The sequence below is a fragment of the Argopecten irradians genome, chromosome 7 (assembly GCF_041381155.1).
Source record: "Argopecten irradians isolate NY chromosome 7, Ai_NY, whole genome shotgun sequence".
NCBI classification, from domain to species: Eukaryota; Metazoa; Mollusca; class Bivalvia; order Pectinida; family Pectinidae; genus Argopecten; species Argopecten irradians.
This window is the reverse complement of record NC_091140.1, coordinates 40,248,787-40,268,971: the sequence shown is the minus strand read 5'-3', so window position 1 is coordinate 40,268,971 and position 20,185 is coordinate 40,248,787. Positions and strand designations below refer to the sequence as shown.

Sequence of the window (20,185 nt, the reverse complement as noted above, 5' to 3'; positions counted from 1 at the left end):
GGTTATTTCTATAAACTGTAACAGTATTAACTGGTTATTTCTATAAACTGTAACAGTATTAACTGATTATTTCTATAAACTGTAACAACATTAACTGATTATTTCTATAAACTGTAACAGTATTAACTGGTTATTTCTATAAACTGTAACAGTATTAACTGATTATTTCTATAAACTGTAACAGTATTAACTGATTATTTCTATAAACTGTAACAGTATTAACTGATTATTTCTATAAACTGTAACAGTATTAACTGATTATTTCTATAAACTGTAACAGTATTAACTGATTATTTCTATAAACTGTAACAGTATTAACTGGTTATTTCTATAAACTGTAACAGTTAACTGAACTATAAACTGTAACAGTATTAACTGATTATTTCTATAAAACTGTAACAGTATTAACTGGTTATTTCTATAAACTGTAACAGTATTAACTGGTTATTTCTATAAACTGTAACAGTATTAACTGATTATTTCTATAAAATGTAACAGTATTAACTGATTATTTCTATAAACTGTAAAGTATTAAACTGATTATTTCTAAAACTGTAACAGTATTAACTGGTTATTTCTATAAAATGTAACAGTATTAACTGATTATTTCTATAAACTGTAACAGTATTAACTGGTTATTTCTATAAACTGTAACAGTATTAACTGATTATTTCTATAAACTGTAACAGTATTAACTGATTATTTTCTATAAACTGTAACAGTATTAACTGGTTATTTCTATAAACTGTAACAGTATTAACTGATTATTTCTATAAACTGTAACAGTATTAACTGATTATTTCTATAAACTGTAACAGTATTAACTGATTATTTCTATAAACTGTAACAGTATTAACTGATTATTTCTATAAACTGTAACAGTATTAACTGGTTATTTCTATAAACTGTAACAGTATTAACTGGTTATTTCTATAAACTGTAACAGTATTAACTGATTATTTCTATAAACTGTAACAGTATTAACTGATTATTTCTATAAACTGTAACAGTATTAACTGATTATTTCTATAAACTGTAACAGTATTAACTGGTTATTTCTATAAACTGTAACAGCATTAAACTGGTTATTTCTATAAACTGTAACAGTATTAACTGATTATTTCTATAAACTGTAACAGTATTAACTGATTATTTCTATAAACTGTAACAGTATTAACTGTTATTTCTATAAACTGTAACAGTATTAACTGATTATTTCTATAAACTGTAACAGTATTAACTGATTATTTCTATAAACTGTAACAGTATTAACTGATTATTTCTATAAACTGTAACAGTATTAACTGATTATTTCTATAAACTGTAACAGTATTAACTGGTTATTTCTATAAACTGTAACAGTATTAACTGATTATTTCTATAAACTGTAACAGTATTAAACTGATTATTTCCTATAAACTGTAAAACTGATTATTTCTATAAACAGTATTAACTGTTATTTCTATAAAATGTAACAGTATTAACTGGTTATTTCTATAAACTGTAACAGTATTAACTGTATTTCTATAAACTGTAACAGTATAACTGGTTATTTCTATTAAACTTTAACAGTATTAAACTGGTAATTTCGTATAAACTGTAACAGTATTAACTGGTTATTTCTATAAACTGTAACAGTATTAACTGGTTATTTTATAAACTGTAACAAGTATTAACTGGTTATTTCTATAAACTGTAACAGTATATTACTGGTTATTTCTATAAACTGTAACATTATTAACTGATAACTGTATTATTTCTATAAACTGTAACAGTCAGTATTAACTGGTTTATTTCTTTATTCTGTAACAGGTAATCAAGCATGATTATTCTGATAATCTGTATAAGTTATTTACTGATTATTTCTATAAACTGTATAATCGAGCATTAACATAATATTTATATATTACTGTAACAACATTAACTTATTAATGTCATCTTTAAACTTTTAATAGTAATTAAACAGGTTAATTTCTATAAACTGAAACAACATTAACTAAAAATATTCTAAAAACTCTAACATTTAAACTGATTATTTCTGATAAACTCTAACAGTATTAACTGGTATTTCTATACAACTGATAACATTAATAATTTGGTTATAGTCTATAAACTTTAACTGTAGTTAACAGATTCATTTTTTCTATAAACTATAACATTATTAACTGGTTATTATCTATAAACTACGTAACAGTAATAACGGGTTATTTCTATAAACCGCTATAACAGTATTAACTGGTTATTTCTATCAACTTAACAGTGTAAAGTTAACTGGTATAAATTACAGTACTGGTGAACATAGTGTAACAGTATTAACTGGTTGTTATTTTAAATAACCAGTATTACTGTAAATTTTACAATAACAGTAACTGTATTTTACATTGTACTATAACAGTGGTCTTACAGACTTGATTTCTTACCGTACGTATAAAAGTATTAATGGCAGCAACCTGGTTCTGGGACCAGTTCATATCAAAGAAAACAGTAAACTCACTGTTGGAATTCATATAATAATTGTGCTTAACAAGTTATCGAATTAAATCTGGGTTTCTTTAGTTTCTAAAACATAACATAAATTCAAAATTAATATAGAGACCAATGTAACAGTATGTGTACAAGACTATTATTTTCTATAAAACTTATTTTGTATAGCTTGCTTCCATGTCCTTTAGTAGTTTTATGTGTATTGTCTTCTTTTCACATGAGTTAATTTATCTGGAATTTGTAGTGGGACGAATGTTGAAGGGTTGTGGTCAGTGATCGATGAAGATCCAACATAGATGTGCAACAGTAGTGCAGAGATATACATCGAATTGGTTTCAAGGTCAAAATCAATACGATTTTGTTTCATACTCAATGATTGAATAATTTCTCTGGTGTTTGTCAATTTTTTGAGAAAGAAAATGTCTGGTCAATTTGTTCAGAATCTTCCTGCATCAACACAGCACCATCGCCTACATCACTCGCATCAACAAAGTGTTTGAACTGGTAATATTTCAATTCTTACTGAATTTGGACTCAATGAAACTACTTAGTAAATCCTATTCCATTTGCTCATGAACTTGTATGTTAGCATCGGTCTTCGCGCAATTAAAATTTCTTGACCTACTTATGCCTAAGCAGGTGTAGCTTCCTACTAGGTCTAGGCCTAGATCTAAACAGTGGTTGTTAAAAAAAAAGTGCAGATATCACGGACAGATTCCTACAAGTTCAAAAATATTTACACGAACTATCTTTTAGCAATTAAAGCATTAGTTTTGTTCATGACGTCATCAAAGGAGAGACGTGCTACCTATTTTGAAGGAGAGGGGAGTAGGGGGATGTTGTAGGCCTAATCATTAGGTCTACATTGGTATTCTACACAGGTTCAGCTACGCTTCGATTGGGGATATCGGCCCAATTTCTATCCTGTTACCGTGTAATTGACCCATGTTTATCGTTCGAATCGAGCAACGTAGCGGTACCGACGTCCAAAGAAGAATAAAATGTGTCATATCCCTGTGTGACGTGTGTCGTTGGGCCTTACCTAGGCCTAATGTACGTCAGAACGTCTCCGTTACAATCAACGATGAAGCGGAAGCGACGATAAGAAATGCTATATAACAGCGACGATAAGAAATGCAATATAACAGTCAATGAAGGTTGATTTACCTTTAATCAGTTGTTTAACTTGATCCAAGGATAAAGGCTACATAAACCACCAGAAAAATGCCGGTCCCATCACCTTACGTGACTCTCCATTTTGAATCGAAGCGGGAGACAACCGTATCACACAGTTTGACGTTATCCTTCTGCAGCTTTGGCAGACGATTTTTGCATTTATTTCTGAATCGAGTGTAAATATTTTATTTTTCATCTGGATTACACTGATAAGATAATTATTTCTAAATAAATGGTTTGGAAATTGCAATATTTGCGCTTTTTATTTTAATCAGTTGCATTCTAATTACGGACTATTTTTACATCTCTCGTTGTAGACTTGCACAAGTCCCGAGAGACTCGCAACGCTTTTTAATAGAATAAAAATTAAAACTAAATACGATTGAATTGAAATAGAAGGATTGAATCTTGCTTTAGTCGATTTCATGGAGTGATGAATTGAGTTCCTCTAATAAAATCAACAGTTCATTCAATTTGTTTCAAGCGGATCTAAATTCATCAGGACTGGCCAGTTTAATAATATGGGTTTCAGTATATAACTTTAAGTTAATACAACCAATGTCATGGGAGTATCTGTGTGTATGGTCTTTCCACGTGTCGTGGTATTTAGTGATCGATGAATCTGTCCTAGAAAATACATTTTACAAAATAGTGAAATAATGAAGTTGGATATTATTCTCAACAATGTGTTACCATTTTGTTTATCTATAACATGAAAACCAAATACAATATTTACAATACAAGATAACCGGTATGAGTCAATCATCGTCTGCAACTATATATAATAACCATCCTAACCTAACATCATCATCAAATGTCTTTCACAGCCTTCCAGGTCTAATGTCATGCTGTTGAAATGTTGTCGGGACATTCTTCATACCAATGTATACATAACTTTGTATTGGTATAGACCTTTTGATGTGACAAATACCGACACTTCTTTAGCTCTTTGTCAAATGAACCTGCCAATATCCTTTTCAACAGGTCAAACTCTTTTTAGTTTAAATAACTAAACCAAATACACCATTTTTAGGCTACAGTTTGTTTTCATTACAATTTGTTTTTGTGGTATTTTGGAAGCTGTTGTGTGTTTCCTTTATGTTTTGTGGTAACTTGAAGGCTGTTATATGTTTTCATTTTTTTGTGATATTTTGAAAGCTGTTTAATGTTTTCATTATGTTTTGTGGTAACTTGGAGGCTGCTGTATGTTTCCAATGTGTTTTGTGGTAACTTGGAAGCTGTTGTATGTTTTCATTATGTTGTGTGGTAACTTGGAGGCTGTTTTATGTTTTCATTATGTTTTGTGGTAACTTGGAGGCTGTTTTATTTTTTCATTATGTTTTGTGGTAACTTGGAGGCTGTTTTATTTTTTCATTATGTTTTGTGGTAACTTGGAGGCTGTTGTATGTTTCCATTATGTTTTGTGGTAACTTGAAGGCTGTTATATGTTTTCATTTTTTTGTGATATTTTGAAAGCTGTTTAATGTTTTCATTATGTTTTGTGGTAACTTGGAGGCTGCTGTGTGTTTCCAATGTGTTTTGTGGTAACTTGGAAGCTGTTGTATGTTTTCATTATGTTGTGTGGTAACTTGGAGGCTGTTTTATGTTTTCATTATGTTTTGTGGTAACTTGGAGGCTGTTGTATGTTTCCATTGTGTTTTGTGGTAACTTGGAAGCTGTTGTATGTTTTCATTATGTTGTGTGGTAACTTGGAGGCTGTTTTATGTTTTCATTATGTTTTGTGGTAACTTGGAGGCTGTTGTATGTTTTCATTGTGTTTTGTGGTAACTTGGAGGCTGTTGTATGTTTCCATTGTGTTTTGTGGTAACTTGGAGGCTGTTGTATGTTTCCATTGTGTTTTGTGGTAACTTGGAGGCTGTTTTATGTTTTCATTATGTTTTGTGGTAACTTGGAGGCTGTTTTATTTTTTCATTATGTTTTGTGGTAACTTGGAGGCTGTTGTATGTTTCCATTATGTTTTGTGGTAACTTGAAGGCTGTTTATATGTTTTCTTGATGTTTTGTGGTATTTTGGAAGCTGTTTAATGTTTTCATTATGTTTTGTGGTAACTTGGAGGCTGTTTTATGTTTTCCATTATGTTTTGTGGTAACTTGGAGGCTATTTTATGTTTTCATTATGTTTTGTGGTAACTTGGATGCTTTTTATGTTTTCATTATGTTTTGTGGTAACTTGGATGCTTTTTATGTTTTCATTGAGTTTTGTGGTAACTTGGAGGCTGTGTTTGTTTTCATTACATTTTGTGGTAACTTTAATGCTGTTTTATGTTTTCATTATGTTTTGTGGTAACTTGGATGCTGTTTTTTTCATTATGTGTTGTGGTAACTTGGAGGCTGTTGTATGCTCTCATTATATTTTGTGGTAACTTCGATGCTGTTTTATGTTTTCATTTTGTTTTGTGGTAACTTGGAGGCTGTTTTATGTTTGTTCATAATGTTTTGTGGTAACTTGGATGCTGTTTTATTTTTTCATGTTTTGTGGTAACTTGGAGGCTGTTTTATGTTTTCATTATGTTTTGTGGTAACTTGGATGCTGTTTTATGTTTTTATTGTGTTTTGTGGAAACTTGGAGGCTGTGTTTGTTTTCATTACATTGTGTGGTAACTTGGAGGCTGTTTTATGTTTTCATTATGTTTTGTGGTAACTTGGAGGCTGTTGTATGCTCTCATTATGTTTTGTGGTAACTTCGATGCTGTTTTATGTTTTCATTGTGTTTTGTGGTAACCTGGAGGCAGTTTTATGTTTTTTTCATGATGTTTTGTGGTAACTTGGAGGCTGTTGTATGTATTTATTATGTTTCTGTGATGTTCGAGAGGGTACTGTATGCTATTGTTATGTTTTGTGGGATTTTGGAACATTTTTCAACTCTTCATTTTTCGTCAGTTTTGATTTTACCTTAACCTAACCACGTGACCGTTTCTTACAACAGGTTATTGTTCACGTAGCAAACAAACTGGAGGCTGACGGAGTAACAATCCATTGGCACGGACTAGGCCAGCATGATACCCCTTGGATGGACGGAACCGGCTCAATCTCCCAGTGCCCGATAGATCCAGGATCATCGTTTGTGTACCGGTAAGGTGCTAATGATCGCATGACAACAGTTCCCATGGTACCGACCATGTACCTCGGATAATAGTTCACACTGTCGCTACAAACACTTCGGGAAATCAATTTTTAACTGTTGACTGATAAGGAATGAAAAAGTTATAAAATGTTGCACGGAGACTATACACTGGATTAGGACTAGGGAGAAACCGAACATTACTGTTATATGGACCAGTGGCATACTTGTCCGCAGAACCTGCCTATATTATTAGTTGTTTTTGGGCAGGAGAAGGGGGTTGATGGGGGGGAGTTAGGTGTTCCTAATATATAGTCAGCTCGCGTTACCTATCAAAAACATGAAATCGTAGGACTGATTTGACCTGCGCTACTTCAACGGAAATAATTCTAAAAATAAAACTCAAGGAAACGTTTCTAGTTTACCGATTGTGATAGGCTGTCGGTTTATTCAACCAAGTGTGTAATTCGCGGCCATGTAAAATCTGTAAAAGAGGGGGTTCTCGGAAGTGTTTCATTGTTTCATGAATGGTATGTAACATGGGGGCAGTGGTGTACATAAGATCCCAATGAATAGGTATATGTGTATTCAATTACAAATATGCCGCTGAAGTACCGTACGCAAAAAAAACCACTTAATAATATAAGCTGGTTTAATAGACTAGTAGCATACAGTCAATAATAAGTAAGAGAGGGACGACTGTCGTTACCACCAACAACAGGCTTTATATAGTACGGGTATACCTGAATAGTAATATAGTAATTGAGTTTAAGAACATTTCATTTAGGGAGGAAGACCAAAAGTCATAAAGTTACATGTATTGTAATGTTGGCAGATCAGTCGTCCAAATGGACTGTAATCAGATGCCTTTTCTCATTGAATTTTGATATTGTATATTGTGTTATGCATTCTGTTGTGTTTAATGAATTGATATCGAGCTCTTCCCTTCGTCTGTGGTGTGTAATGAATGCGTATCGTTCTCTTCCCTCCGTCTGTGGTGTGTAATGAATGCGTATCGTTCTCTTCCCTCCGTCTGTGGTGTGTAATGAATGCGTATCGTTCTCTTCCCTTCGTCTGTGGTGTGTAATGAATGGGTATCGTTCTCTTCCCTTCGTCTGTGATGTGTAATGAATGGGTATCGTTCTCTTCCCTTAGTGTGTGGTGTGTAATGAATGCGTATCGTTCTCTTCCCTTCGTCTGTGATGTGTAATGAATGCGTATCGTTCTCTTCCCTTCGTCTGCGGTGTGTACTGAATGGGTTTCGTTCTCTTCCCTTCGTCTGTGGTGTGTAATGAATGGGTATCGTTCTCTTCCCTCCGTCTGTGGTGTGTAATGAATGGGTTTCGTTCCCTTCCCTTCGTCTGTGGTGTGTAATGAATGGGTATCGTTCTCTTCCCTCCGTCTGTGGTGTGTAATGAATGCGTATCGTTCTCTTCCCTCCGTCTGTGGTGTGTAATGAATGGGTATCGTTCTCTTCCATTCGTCTGTGGTGTGTAATGAATGGGTATCGTTCTCTTCCCTCCGTCTGTGATGTGTAATGAATGGGTATCGTTCTCTTCCCTTAGTGTGTGGTGTGTAATAAATGGATATCGTTCTCTTCCCTCCGTCTGTGGTGTGTATACTGAATGGGTATTGTTCTCTTCCCTACGTCTGTTGTGTGTAGTGAATGCGTATTGTTCTCTTCCCTTCGTCCGTGACGTGTAATGAATGGGTATCGTTCTCTTCCCTTCGTATGTGATGTGTAATGGATGGGTATCGTTCTCTTCCCTTCGTCTGTAATGTGTAATGAATGCGTATCGTTCTCTTCCCTTCGTCTGTGGTGTGTAATGAATGGGTATCGTTCTCTTCCCTTGGTCTGTGGTGTGTAATGAATGGGTATCGTTCTCTTCCCTTCGTCTGTAATGTGTAATGAATGCGTATCGTTCTCTTCCCTTCGTCTGTGACGTGTAATGAATGGGTATCGTTCTCTTCCCTTCGTCTGTTGTGTGTACTGAATGCGTATCGTTCTCTTCCCTTGTTTGCAATGTGTAATGAATGGGTATCGTTCTCTTTCCTTCGTCTGCGGTGTGTACTGAATGCGTATCGTTCTCTTCCCTTCGTCTGTGGTGTGTAATGAATGGGTATCGTTCTCTTCCCTTCGTCTGTGGTGTGTAATGAATGGGTATCGTTCTCTTCCCTTCGTCTGTGGTGTGTAATGAATGCGTATCGTTCTCTTCCCTTCGTCTGTGGTGTGTAATGAATGGGTATCGTTCTCTTCCCTTCGTCTGTGGTGTGTAATGAATGGGTATCGTTCTCTTCCCTTCGTCTGTGGTGTGTAATGAATGGGTATCGTTCTCTTCCCTTCGTCTGTGGTGTGTAATGAATGGGTATCGTTCTCTTCCCTTCGTCTGTGGTGTGTAATGAATGGGTATCGTTCTCTTCCCTCCGTCTGTGGTGTGTAATGAATGGGTATCGTTCTCTTCCCTTCGTCTGTGGTGTGTAATGAATGGGTATCGTTCTCTTCCCTTCGTCTGTGGTGTGTAATGAATGCGTATCGTTCTCTTCCCTTCGTCTGTGATGTGTAATGAATGGGTATCGTTCTCTTCCATTCGTCTGTGGTGTGTAATGAATGGGTATCGTTCTCTTCCCTTCGTCTGTGATGTGTAATGAATGGGTATCGTTCTCTTCCCTTCGTCTGTGGTGTGTAATGAATGGGTATCGTTCTCTTCCCTTCGTCTGTGGTGTGTAATGAATGGGTATCGTTCTCTTCCCTTCGTCTGTGGTGTGTAATGAATGGGTATCGTTCTCTTCTCTTCGTCTGTGGTGTGTACTGAATGGGTATCGTTCTCTTCCCTTCGTATGTGATGTGTAATGAATGGGTATCGTTCTCTTCCCTTCGTCTGTGATGTGTAATGAATGGGTATCGTTCTCTTCCCTTCGTCTGTGGTGTGTAATGAATGGGTATCGTTCTCTTCCCTTCGTCTGTGGTGTGTAATGAATGGGTATCGTTCTCTTCCCTTCGTCTGTGATGTGTAATGAATGCGTATCGTTCTCTTCCCTTCGTCTGTGATGTGTAATGAATGGGTATCGTTCTCTTCCCTTCGTCTGTGATGTGTAATGAATGCGTATCGTTCTCTTCCCTTCGTATGTGATGTGTAATGAATGGGTATCGTTCTCTTTCCTTCGTCTGCGGTGTGTACTGAATGCGTATCGTTCTCTTCCCTTCGTCTGTGGTGTGTAACTGAATGGGTATCGTTCTCTTCCCTTCGTCTGTGGTGTGTAATGAATGGGTATCGTTCTCCTCCCTTCGTCTGTGGTGTGAAGTGAATGCGTATCGTTCTCTTCTCTTCGTCTGTGGTGTGAAGTGAATGCGTATCGTTCTCTTCCCTTCGGCTGTGACGTGTAATGAATGGGTATCGTTCTCTTCCCTTCGTCTGTGATGTGTAATGAATGGGTATCGTTCTCTTCCCTTCGTCTGTGATGTGTAATGAATGGGTATCGTTCTCTTCCATTCGTCTGTGATGTGTAATGAATGGGTATCGTTCTCTTCCCTTCGTCTGTGATGTGTAATGAATGGGTATCGTTCTCTTCCCTTCGTCTGTGATGTTAAATGAATGGGTATCGTTCTCTTCCCTATGTCTGTGGTGTGTCCTGAATGCATATCGTTCTCTTTCCTTATTCCACCGAATATACTTTATAAAGCAGTTAAAAGTGTGGTACATGTACATGTATATTTACAAGGAATATTGTATAAATATGTCATAGACTATAGATTTGGGTATTATTTGACAATGTTACCATTTTCAGGTTTGTAGCGGAGGACGTGGGCACCTCATTCTATCACGCTCATCATGGTATGCTGAGAGCAGAGGGCATCGCTGGTCCAGTAATAGTCCTGCCACGGGACACTAATAGGGCGGATAAGGTCAGTATTTGACAACAGAGGACACAATTCGTCAATAGAGCGCGGCGAATTATTGTGGACTAAAGGATTGTTAACTGTGGAGTCCTTATACGGAACTTACATTGTAACAGTTTTAGATTTCCCTCGACTGTTCGTTTCTGGAAATTAACCCCGACTGTATAACCCGAGGCTTGCCGAGGGTTAGACTGCCGTGAATCTCCTCCGAGGGTAGAGATTTCACTGTCCTACTCTCTAGGTAGGGGATGATCCTTTTTCTGCCACTGGAATTTCCAAAAGATGTTAAAAAAGTATAAAACGCGATATCAAAAAAACCGAGACAAATATTTATTTTATAATTTATGAAATTGTATTTTTTTTTATTCTGTCAAAAACACTATTAAACTGTTTGTGACAAACATTAATCTAAATTATTTTGAAAAACATAAAGTCAAAGAAATATTAACATATATTATATCAAAACAATTAAGACATAGTCTTTTCATCGAGTAAACATCAGCAATATATATATGAGGGCAGGTTGATTTCCGACTGTGACGAGCATTAGGTCAAAGTTCAGCACGCGCGTGAAGCATGAGCTTGAGGTCAAAGTTGATATGAAATGTCCAATTGGACTGCACAAATAAATGATTATTTGCATATGACGTTTTACAACTTCCGGGTCAGCATGTGAACATGTTCTACGCGTGCAGGGTGTCTTGCCTTGAGGAAGACAGAGAAATCTTATACTCACCAGAAGTTCAGATACCTCTGTCCGATGGGGGTGGCAAGACTTGGAATGACAAGCTAAAATCTTTCACTCGGGTTGAGATATCCCTGTCCACCTGACAGACCTATGTTTCATTCTTTTTTCCCATACTTTAACGAAACATTATGAAAATACAGTCATATAGGTAAGACTAGCGTATTGATTTCCCATAGGTGACAATGCCAGCATTAATAAGTGAATGTATCTAAAATTCTATTCATACAAATATAACTTACTTATACTTGTTGGAAAGGTAATTCAGTCACGAATACAGTAACGAAGTGAAAAAAGGGTGTTCACCAGTAAAACTTCTTTACAAATCCATGCTCGTCTGACATACAGCAGTCCTGCATAGAATATAAATGTACCAAGTGAAAACACAGGAAATTGTCAAATTTTCAAAATTACACTAAATATCTACCAAACGCAAAAATTAATGCTCACATATTATTTTCAAGGAGTAGAAAACATGCATTTAATATCTATGGCATTAGTTGACAAAAAATGGCTTATTTTAAGCCAATAGTCAACCCTCTAACATGAAGTTCAGTCTCGAGCCATCAACATTAATTTTGGGCCAATCACATTCTATTTATAGGTGTCTTACCTTTACAACCCTGTTGTAACTGATTGTCAAAATTTTTACGCAAACCTATGCAGTATGTTATACCAAGTACACATCAAAAGATTTTTTTCAAAAATATGAAATATTTAAGAAATGGGGCAACTTTTACTGCAAGTGTACCATGCCTCCTTTACCCGGGAAAAGTGTCAAATTTCAATACACAAAAATGCAAGTGCATTTAATTCATAATATGTGCATTTTATGCTATTTATATAATGAGTATGTAAAATAAATATAAATTTTACATCTTTTTACACTGTCCTACTGCAGTAGGTTTTAAATTGTATATATACTTCAGAGCCCGTTCAGCGATGTCCGGTGACTGTTGCCTGGTAACTGGAATCTCGAGAATGACCTCATTACTTGGTTATCTTTGTAAAGCAAGATTTGTGGTGATTCCCAACATGTTAAAATTTTTTTTCTGTATTTCGTATGCTCTTTTGATTACATATAACAATTATTTTATGAATATTTTACAGGCGACTGCCGATATAGAAAAAGAGTATGTGATGTTCCTACAGGACTGGTTCTATAGTACAGGAAACGAAATCTACAGTCATATCACTGACCAACTCACTCCGTACGTATATCTACAGTTATATCACTGACCAACTCACTCCGTACGTATATCTACAGTTATATCACTGACCAACTCACTCCGTACGTATATCTACAGTTATATCACTGACCAACTCACTCCGTACGTATATCTACAGTTATATCACTGACCAACTCACTCCGTACGTATATCTACAGTTATATCACTGACCAACTCACTCCGTACGTATATCTACAGTTATATCACTGACCAACTCACTCCGTACGTATATCTACAGTTATATCACTGACCAACTCACTCCGTACGTATATCTACAGTTATATCACTGGTCAACTCACTCCGTACGTATATCTACAGTTATATCACTGACCAACTCACTCGCATTGGCGAGTGCACTTAGAAATATATATTGTGTTAATTTAAATCCCTTATCAACATGATGTACATTACAGATTTTACCACGGACTTGACCAAGATGGCTGCAGTACCTTATCAAAGGCCCCGGATGGGGAAATCATCTCAGATGTCCCGTTTGAGTCTGCTATTATTAACGGAAAAGGTTTGTTATCCTTAAAATCCCCAACAGTATACATACATTTTGCATTTTGTGACCGATCGGTCAACAAGATGGCCGACAGGCCGCCATTTTGGATTTTGATGATTCAAATATGTTACCGCTATACCACAGAAAGTACTGAAGAGATATGTCTCAATTTTGATATGTAGGTTCCCCTAGGGCCCTTGATTGCAAATTGCATATTGAGACCGGTCGGTAAACAAGATGGCCGACAAGCCGCCATCTTTGATTTTGTTACCGCCATATCTCAGAAAGTACTGAAGAGATCTTTCTCAAACTTCATATGTAGTATGTAGTACAAAATCGCGGTGGCCAAGTATTAATTGGTTTTAGAAGATGTCCCGACATATTACCTTACTCCACCTATGGAATGTGAATTCGAATCCCTTATGGAACAGTTGCCAGGTACTGACTACTGATGGGTTGTTATTCATCTGGCTTTCATCCACTTGGCACGTCCTTATCGTGTGGTGACAAATCGATGTGGTGTGTTACATGAACGAATAACAGAAATGAGAAACCAGCATCTAAATTCAAAACACAATTTAATTATATATACAATATTATACAGATGTGGTTTACAATATCTAAAGTAATTGGTGGTGGTACAAGAGTAATACGATGATTGAAAGTGTTACTTATCTGTATGCGAATGTCCTGGTATAATCCTTGATCCTTCCAGGTTTCAAATTAACAATAATCACAAATCCACAAGGAAATTGAATGTCCACCGATGACTTGTAAAGTTCCAGGCAATATGAATAAATCCACACAAAGCGTTGTAATAATCCACAGATAAAGTCACAATAGCTCTCCCAATAGAGTCTTATATGGCGCTGTACAATTCTTGATATGTCTTATTACAGGTCTCATTACAGTTCTGATTAGCCTTGGACAGCTGGAGTATATATAGCTAAACCCTAATTCAAGAATATTGGAGAACCTTCTACTTCTAGAAATATCTAACTAAAAGCAGTAAACAAATAAACACACATAACTTTCTGGAAATAGATCATTCTAGATCTCTACTTAAAATCAACATGTTTACAAACATATTTGTTTATACATGATTATATTCTAGAAAGTTCTATAACCTAGATTAATGATATGACCTTTATAGGATGTATTGATAAAAAAAGCTATAGGAGTTATCTCCCTTATCTCATAACTACATGTATTTAGTGTCATACATAACACACCCCTCCTTAAAGAAAAGAAAGTTTTCTTGAAAAGGAAACTTTCTTGACATATCAAGTAATATTTAAATCCTTGATAAAGCATCAGCTAGAATATTGTCTTTCCCTTTGATATGTTTGATGTCAAGATTGTATTCTTGCAAAGTCAAACTCCACCTGAGAATTCTTTGGTTTTTGTTTTTCATTTTCCCAATGAATGTCAAAGGGTTGTGGTCGGTGAAGACCAACACAGGCACAACTGTAGTGCAGAGATATACATCAAATTGGTTCAAGGCCAAAATCAACGCTAAACATTCTTTCTCAATGGTGGAATAATTTCTCTGGTGTTTGTCAAACTTTTTCGAGAAATAACAAATTGGATGGTCAATTTGTTCAGAACCTTCTTGCATCAAAACAGCACCAACACCTACATCGCTGGCGTCAACAAACAGTTTAAACTGTTTATTAAAATCTGGAGCAGTCAGAACTGGTGAGTTCGATAGTATGGCTTTCAATTTCTCAAAGGCAGACTTACATTCGTCTGACCAGACCAATTTGACATTTTTCTTTAACAAAGCAGTAAGTGGAGCTGCTATAACAGAGAAATTTTGACAAAATTTTCTGTAGTATCCAGCCATACCAAGAAACCTCATCAGCTCTCTCTTGCCTCCAGGAGTTGGAAAATCTATAATTGATTCTACTTTGGCCTGAACAGGTTTAACCTGCCCCTGTCCTTCAACATGGCCTAAAAATTCAACAGTTGCATGACAAAATTCGCATTTCAATAAGTTTACAGTCAATTTCAGGGTAGTGAGTCTTTCGAAGAATTCACGAATCCCGCGTAGATGGTCTTCCCACGTGTCGTGGTAGTTGATGACGTCATCGATGTATCCATCACAGCCTTCCAGGTCTGATATCACGCTGTTAAGAAGACGTTGAAATGTTGCCGGGGCATTCTTCATACCAAATGGCATAACTTTGTACTGGTACAAACCTTGTGAGGTTACAAATGCCGACACTTCTTTAGCTCTTTCTGTTAATGGCATGCCAATATCCTTTCAACAGGTCAAACTTGCTAACATACTTGGCTTTGCCAACTTTGTCAATACACGAGTCAGTCCTTGGAATTGGATAAGAGTCTGTTTTACTGACAGAGTTTACTTTTCTGAAGTCAGTACAGAACCGGTATGTCTTGTCTGGCTTTGGTACCAGAACACATGGAGAGCTCCATTCACTTTTGCTTGGTTCAATAATATCATTGTCCAACATGTATTGAATTTCTTTCTTTAAGTGTTCTTCTTTCAAAGGATTGACACGGTAAGGATGTTGCTTGACAGGTGGCGCATCACCTACATCCACGTCATGATAGATAGCATCTGTTTTGCCTGGTGTATCCGGAAACAAATGTTTAAACTCAAGTATCAAATCTTTCAGTTCATTGCGTTCCTTTTCTGATAGATGACATAGTTTCTTGTCCAAGTTCGCGAGCACATCTGAGTTCCGTAACTTAAGACCACAGTCTAAACCTACATCTTGCACACCACCATCTAAGTCTAATTTACAAATATCAGCTGTACTTTCACTTTGTGATGGTACAGAGGCCAAAGTAGCAATAGGTTGAGAGGTCTTGCTCTCTTCTCTATCTACATATTTCTTAAGCATATTAACATGACATAATTGAGTTTTCTTGCGCCTCCCTGGAGTTTGTATAATGTAGTTAACATCATCAACCCTTTTCTCAACAATATAAGGTCCAAAATATCTAGCTTGCAAAGGCTGACCCGGTATTGGTAATAGAGCCAAAATTTTGTCACCTGGATCAAAACTTCTTGCACGGGCATCTTTATCATACCATGTTTTCATTTTGGTTTGAGTAAGGGCCAAATTTTCTTTTGCCAATTCACATGCCCTTGTCAACCTTTGCTTAAAGTTACACACATAATCTAAGAGATTCACTTTAGAATCTTCGTCCAAAATTTTGTCTTTCAAAATTTTCAAAGGACCACGTACAGTATGTCCAAACACAAGTTCAAAGGGACTAAAGCCAAGAGATTCTTGTACAGATTCTCTAACGCCAAACAACAACATGTGTATACCTTCGTCCCAATCTCTTTTGTTTTCAAAACAATAAGATCTCATCATATTCTTCAATGTCTGATGAAAACGTTCTAAAGCACCCTGAGACTCTGGATGATAAGCACTAGACTTATACTGCTTGATCTGGAGCTGGTACATGACTTGTTGAAAAATACCAGACATGAAATTCGAACCTTGGTCCGATTGGACAGCTTTTGGAAGACCAACCAATGTAAAGAATTTAACCAAAGCCTTGACTATGTTAGGGGCTTTAATATTCCTGAGTGGAATGGCTTCAGGAAAGCGTGTGGAAGCACACATAATAGTTAAAAGATACTCATTCCCAGACTTAGTTTTGGGTAGAGGACCTACACAGTCTATAATGACTCTACTAAATGGTTCCTCAAATGCTGGAATGGGGTGCAAAGGTGCAACAGGGATTTTCTGATTAGGTTTCCCTACCACCTGACAAGTATGACAAGACCTACAAAAATCAGCCACATCCCGTTTCAACTTGGGCCAAAAGAAGTGATCTAAGATGCTGTTATAAGTCTTGGTCACACCTAAATGCCCTGCCATAGGTACGTCATGAGACAAACTCAGAATATCTTGCCTATACCTCGGTGGGACAACTATTTGATTAACAACCTTCCAGTCTTCCTCGGGAGACACATCAGGGGGGCGCCACTTGCGCATCAACACACCTGACTGACGGAAGTAACAAACCGGGACTTTCTCAGCCTCTTTCTCACTCAAAGCCCGATTACACAATAAGGAGATTTCAGGATCTTTCTCCTGTTCTACTATAAGCTCCTCTCTAGACAAAGATGATTTATTCATCATGTCAGACAAAGAAGTACCCTTGTTAGGAACAACTCTATCACTATCAAAGTCTACAGGATTGCTCAAAAGATCACACTTGCTCCCGACATCCACTATATCATGAGCCAAGAAAGTGTCACCTAACCCTGGACTATAATGATCCTCAACTACTGCAACATCAGAAACCTTCTTACTCATTGAACGAGTTACAGCACAAGAAGGGAAAATACCAGGAAATTCCTGTTGAATAGTCTCAGCATCATCTGTTTTATCAGGAATACTGGACACTAAGGGATCTACCCTAACTTTCTCTCCAGCCAAGTCATTGCCTAAAATGAGCGACACGCCCTCTATCGGAAGTTCCGGTCTAACACCAATGGTGACAGGCCCAGTAACCAAGTCTGACTTTAAATAAACACAATGGAGAGGCACATTAACAAAACCTAACTCTACACCTTGAAGCAAAACACTACTACCAGATGAGGTCTCCTCAGACAAAGGCACTACACCATCTAATATTAAAGAATGAGAAGCCCCAGTATCTCTCAAAATCTTCACAGGTTTCAAGTTGGTGATATCACTAGTAAGTGAAACAAAACCTTCAGAAATGAAGGGAGAGTACTTCTCCAAGACACTATCAGACTCTGAGCTCTTAATCTCAACAGACACTTTAGAATCTTCCACAATATCACTAAGTTTCTGACTAGGCTTTGACATAGCTAACACAGAAGGAACTGGCTGTTTACGCCTTTGCTCCTTACGCTGGAGGGAATAACATTCAGACATAGTATGCCCTACTTTCTTGCAGTAATTACAAACAGGACCAGAAGGAGACCCCACACCTGCCCTATGATCTGTTTTAGAATCAGACTTAGTCTTATCACCTAATTTAGGTTTGTCGTTAGAAGGGCCACTAAAGGTTGGGTTCCTAGGCTGACCAAATTTACTAGTACCTGTGGTACTGTTTTTGTCTTGAGAACTGTTTTTAACAAATGAGCCTTTGTGGGTGAGAGCGTAATCATCAGCCATTGTAGCTGCTTCACTGAGTGTTTCAACTTTTCTCTCATCTAAATGAGTTTTTATGTTTGTGTGGACACAACGTTTAAACTCCTCTATCAACAATAATTGCCTCAATTTACCGAAATCCTCATCAATTTCTTTAGAATCACACCACCTATTAAACAATTGTTCTTTTTCTCTGGCAAATTCTACATGAGTTTGTTCATCTCTCTTTCTCGAGTTTCGAAATTTCTGGCGGTAAGCCTCTGGAACTAACTCATAAGCTTTCAAAATAGCTTTCTTGACTACGTGGTAATTTGAAATCTCATCTACAGATAAAGAAGAATAAATGTCTCTAGCTTTACCAATCAAGACACTCTGAAGAAGCATTGTAAGCTTATCTTCAGGCCATTTCATACTATCAGCTATTTTCTCAAAATGCAGAAAATACTTGTCAACTTCTTTCTCTTGAAAAGGAGGAACTAACCTAATGTTTCTACTAACATCAAAACCTCTGTTTCCTTGTAAACCCCTAAAAGTTAGATTACTTGAACTGTCTTGAGAAGCTAGCTCTAATTCTTTCATTCTAAGTTCTGTTTCAGCTTGAATTTTCTGCTTCTCTAGTTCTAACATCTGATCTCTCTCGATCTCTTTTTCTTTTAATTCTCTTTCAATTTCTTTTGCTCTTAACTCTCTTTCTTTGTCTTTTTCTCTTAACTCCATCTCTTTCATTTCCTTCTCTATTTCCATTTGTCTTAGTTTCATTTCATGTTCAAGTTCCATTTGTCTAATTTGAATTTCTGAACTGACTGTTTCCTCTATACTATCTAATGCACTAGAGTCAAATTTGCCATTGTCAACAAAATATCTTATAATTACATTCCTAATTTCAGCTTTTCTCAAATTAGTTTTGATAGTAAGGCCTAAATGTTTACTCAATAACAGTAAATCCTTCTTACTAACTTGCAAAAGAACTTCCAGGGATGGCGCTTTAACAAACTGTTCTACCTGCATAGAAGTCATGTTTATCTAGCTGTTGGTTTCAAATGTAAACTCCAAGTTTGTACACAAATTTTGCAAATTTCTTAATTAATTTTTCCAAGTTAGATTTCACAAATAAAATATCGATCTCGGACAAGAGCCCCCAATTTCTGTTACATGAACGAATAACAGAAATGAGAAACCAGCAGCTAAATTCAAAACACAATTTAATTATATATACAATATTATACAGATGTGGTTTACAATATCTAAAGTAATTGGTGGTGGTACAAGAGTAATACGATGATTGAAAGTGTTACTTATCTGTATGCGAATGTCCTGGTATAATCCTTGATCCTTCCAGGTTTCAAATTAACAATAATCACAAATCCACAAGGAAATTGAATGTCCACCGATGACTTGTAAAGTTCCAGGCAATATGAATAAATCCACACAAAGTGTTGTAATAATCCACAGATAAAGTCACAATAGCTCTCCCAATAGAGTCTTATATGGCGCTGTACAATTCTTGATATGTCTTATTACAGGTCTCATTACAGTTCTGATTAGCCTTGGACAGCTGGAGTATATATAGCTAAACCCTAATTCAAGAATATTGGAGAACCTTCTACTTCTAGAAATATCTAACTAAAAGCAGTAAACAAATAAACACACATAACTTTCTGGACATAGATCATTCTAGATCTCTACTTAAAATCAACATGTTTACAAACATATTTGTTTATACATGATTATATTCTAGAAAGTTCTATAACCTAGATTAATGATATGACCTTCATAGGATGTATTGATAAAAAAAGCTATAGGAGTTATCTCCCTTATCTCATAACTACATGTATTTAGTGTCATACATAACAAATCCTATTAACACTTATCACACAATCACATCCACGCTACACATAAAGGGGAGGCTGTTCATACAGGGGAGGCTGTTCATACAGGGGTAGCTGTTCATACAGG

General features: G+C 36.2%; 1 protein-coding gene across 1 annotated transcript in view; it reads left to right on the top strand.

The window, feature by feature from the left end:
- Positions 1 to 2,439: 2,439 nt before the first annotated feature.
- The window catches only part of LOC138327220 (uncharacterized), a 38,948-nt gene continuing 21,202 nt past the window's right edge, over positions 2,440 to 20,185 (top strand). Inside the window, exons 1-5 of the mRNA XM_069273200.1 lie at positions 2,440 to 2,484; positions 6,607 to 6,752; positions 10,528 to 10,645; positions 12,495 to 12,595; positions 13,027 to 13,133. Of these exons, the coding sequence (XP_069129301.1) occupies positions 2,440 to 2,484; positions 6,607 to 6,752; positions 10,528 to 10,645; positions 12,495 to 12,595; positions 13,027 to 13,133 (517 nt within the window). The remainder of the gene's footprint in view (positions 2,485 to 6,606; positions 6,753 to 10,527; positions 10,646 to 12,494; positions 12,596 to 13,026; positions 13,134 to 20,185) is intronic.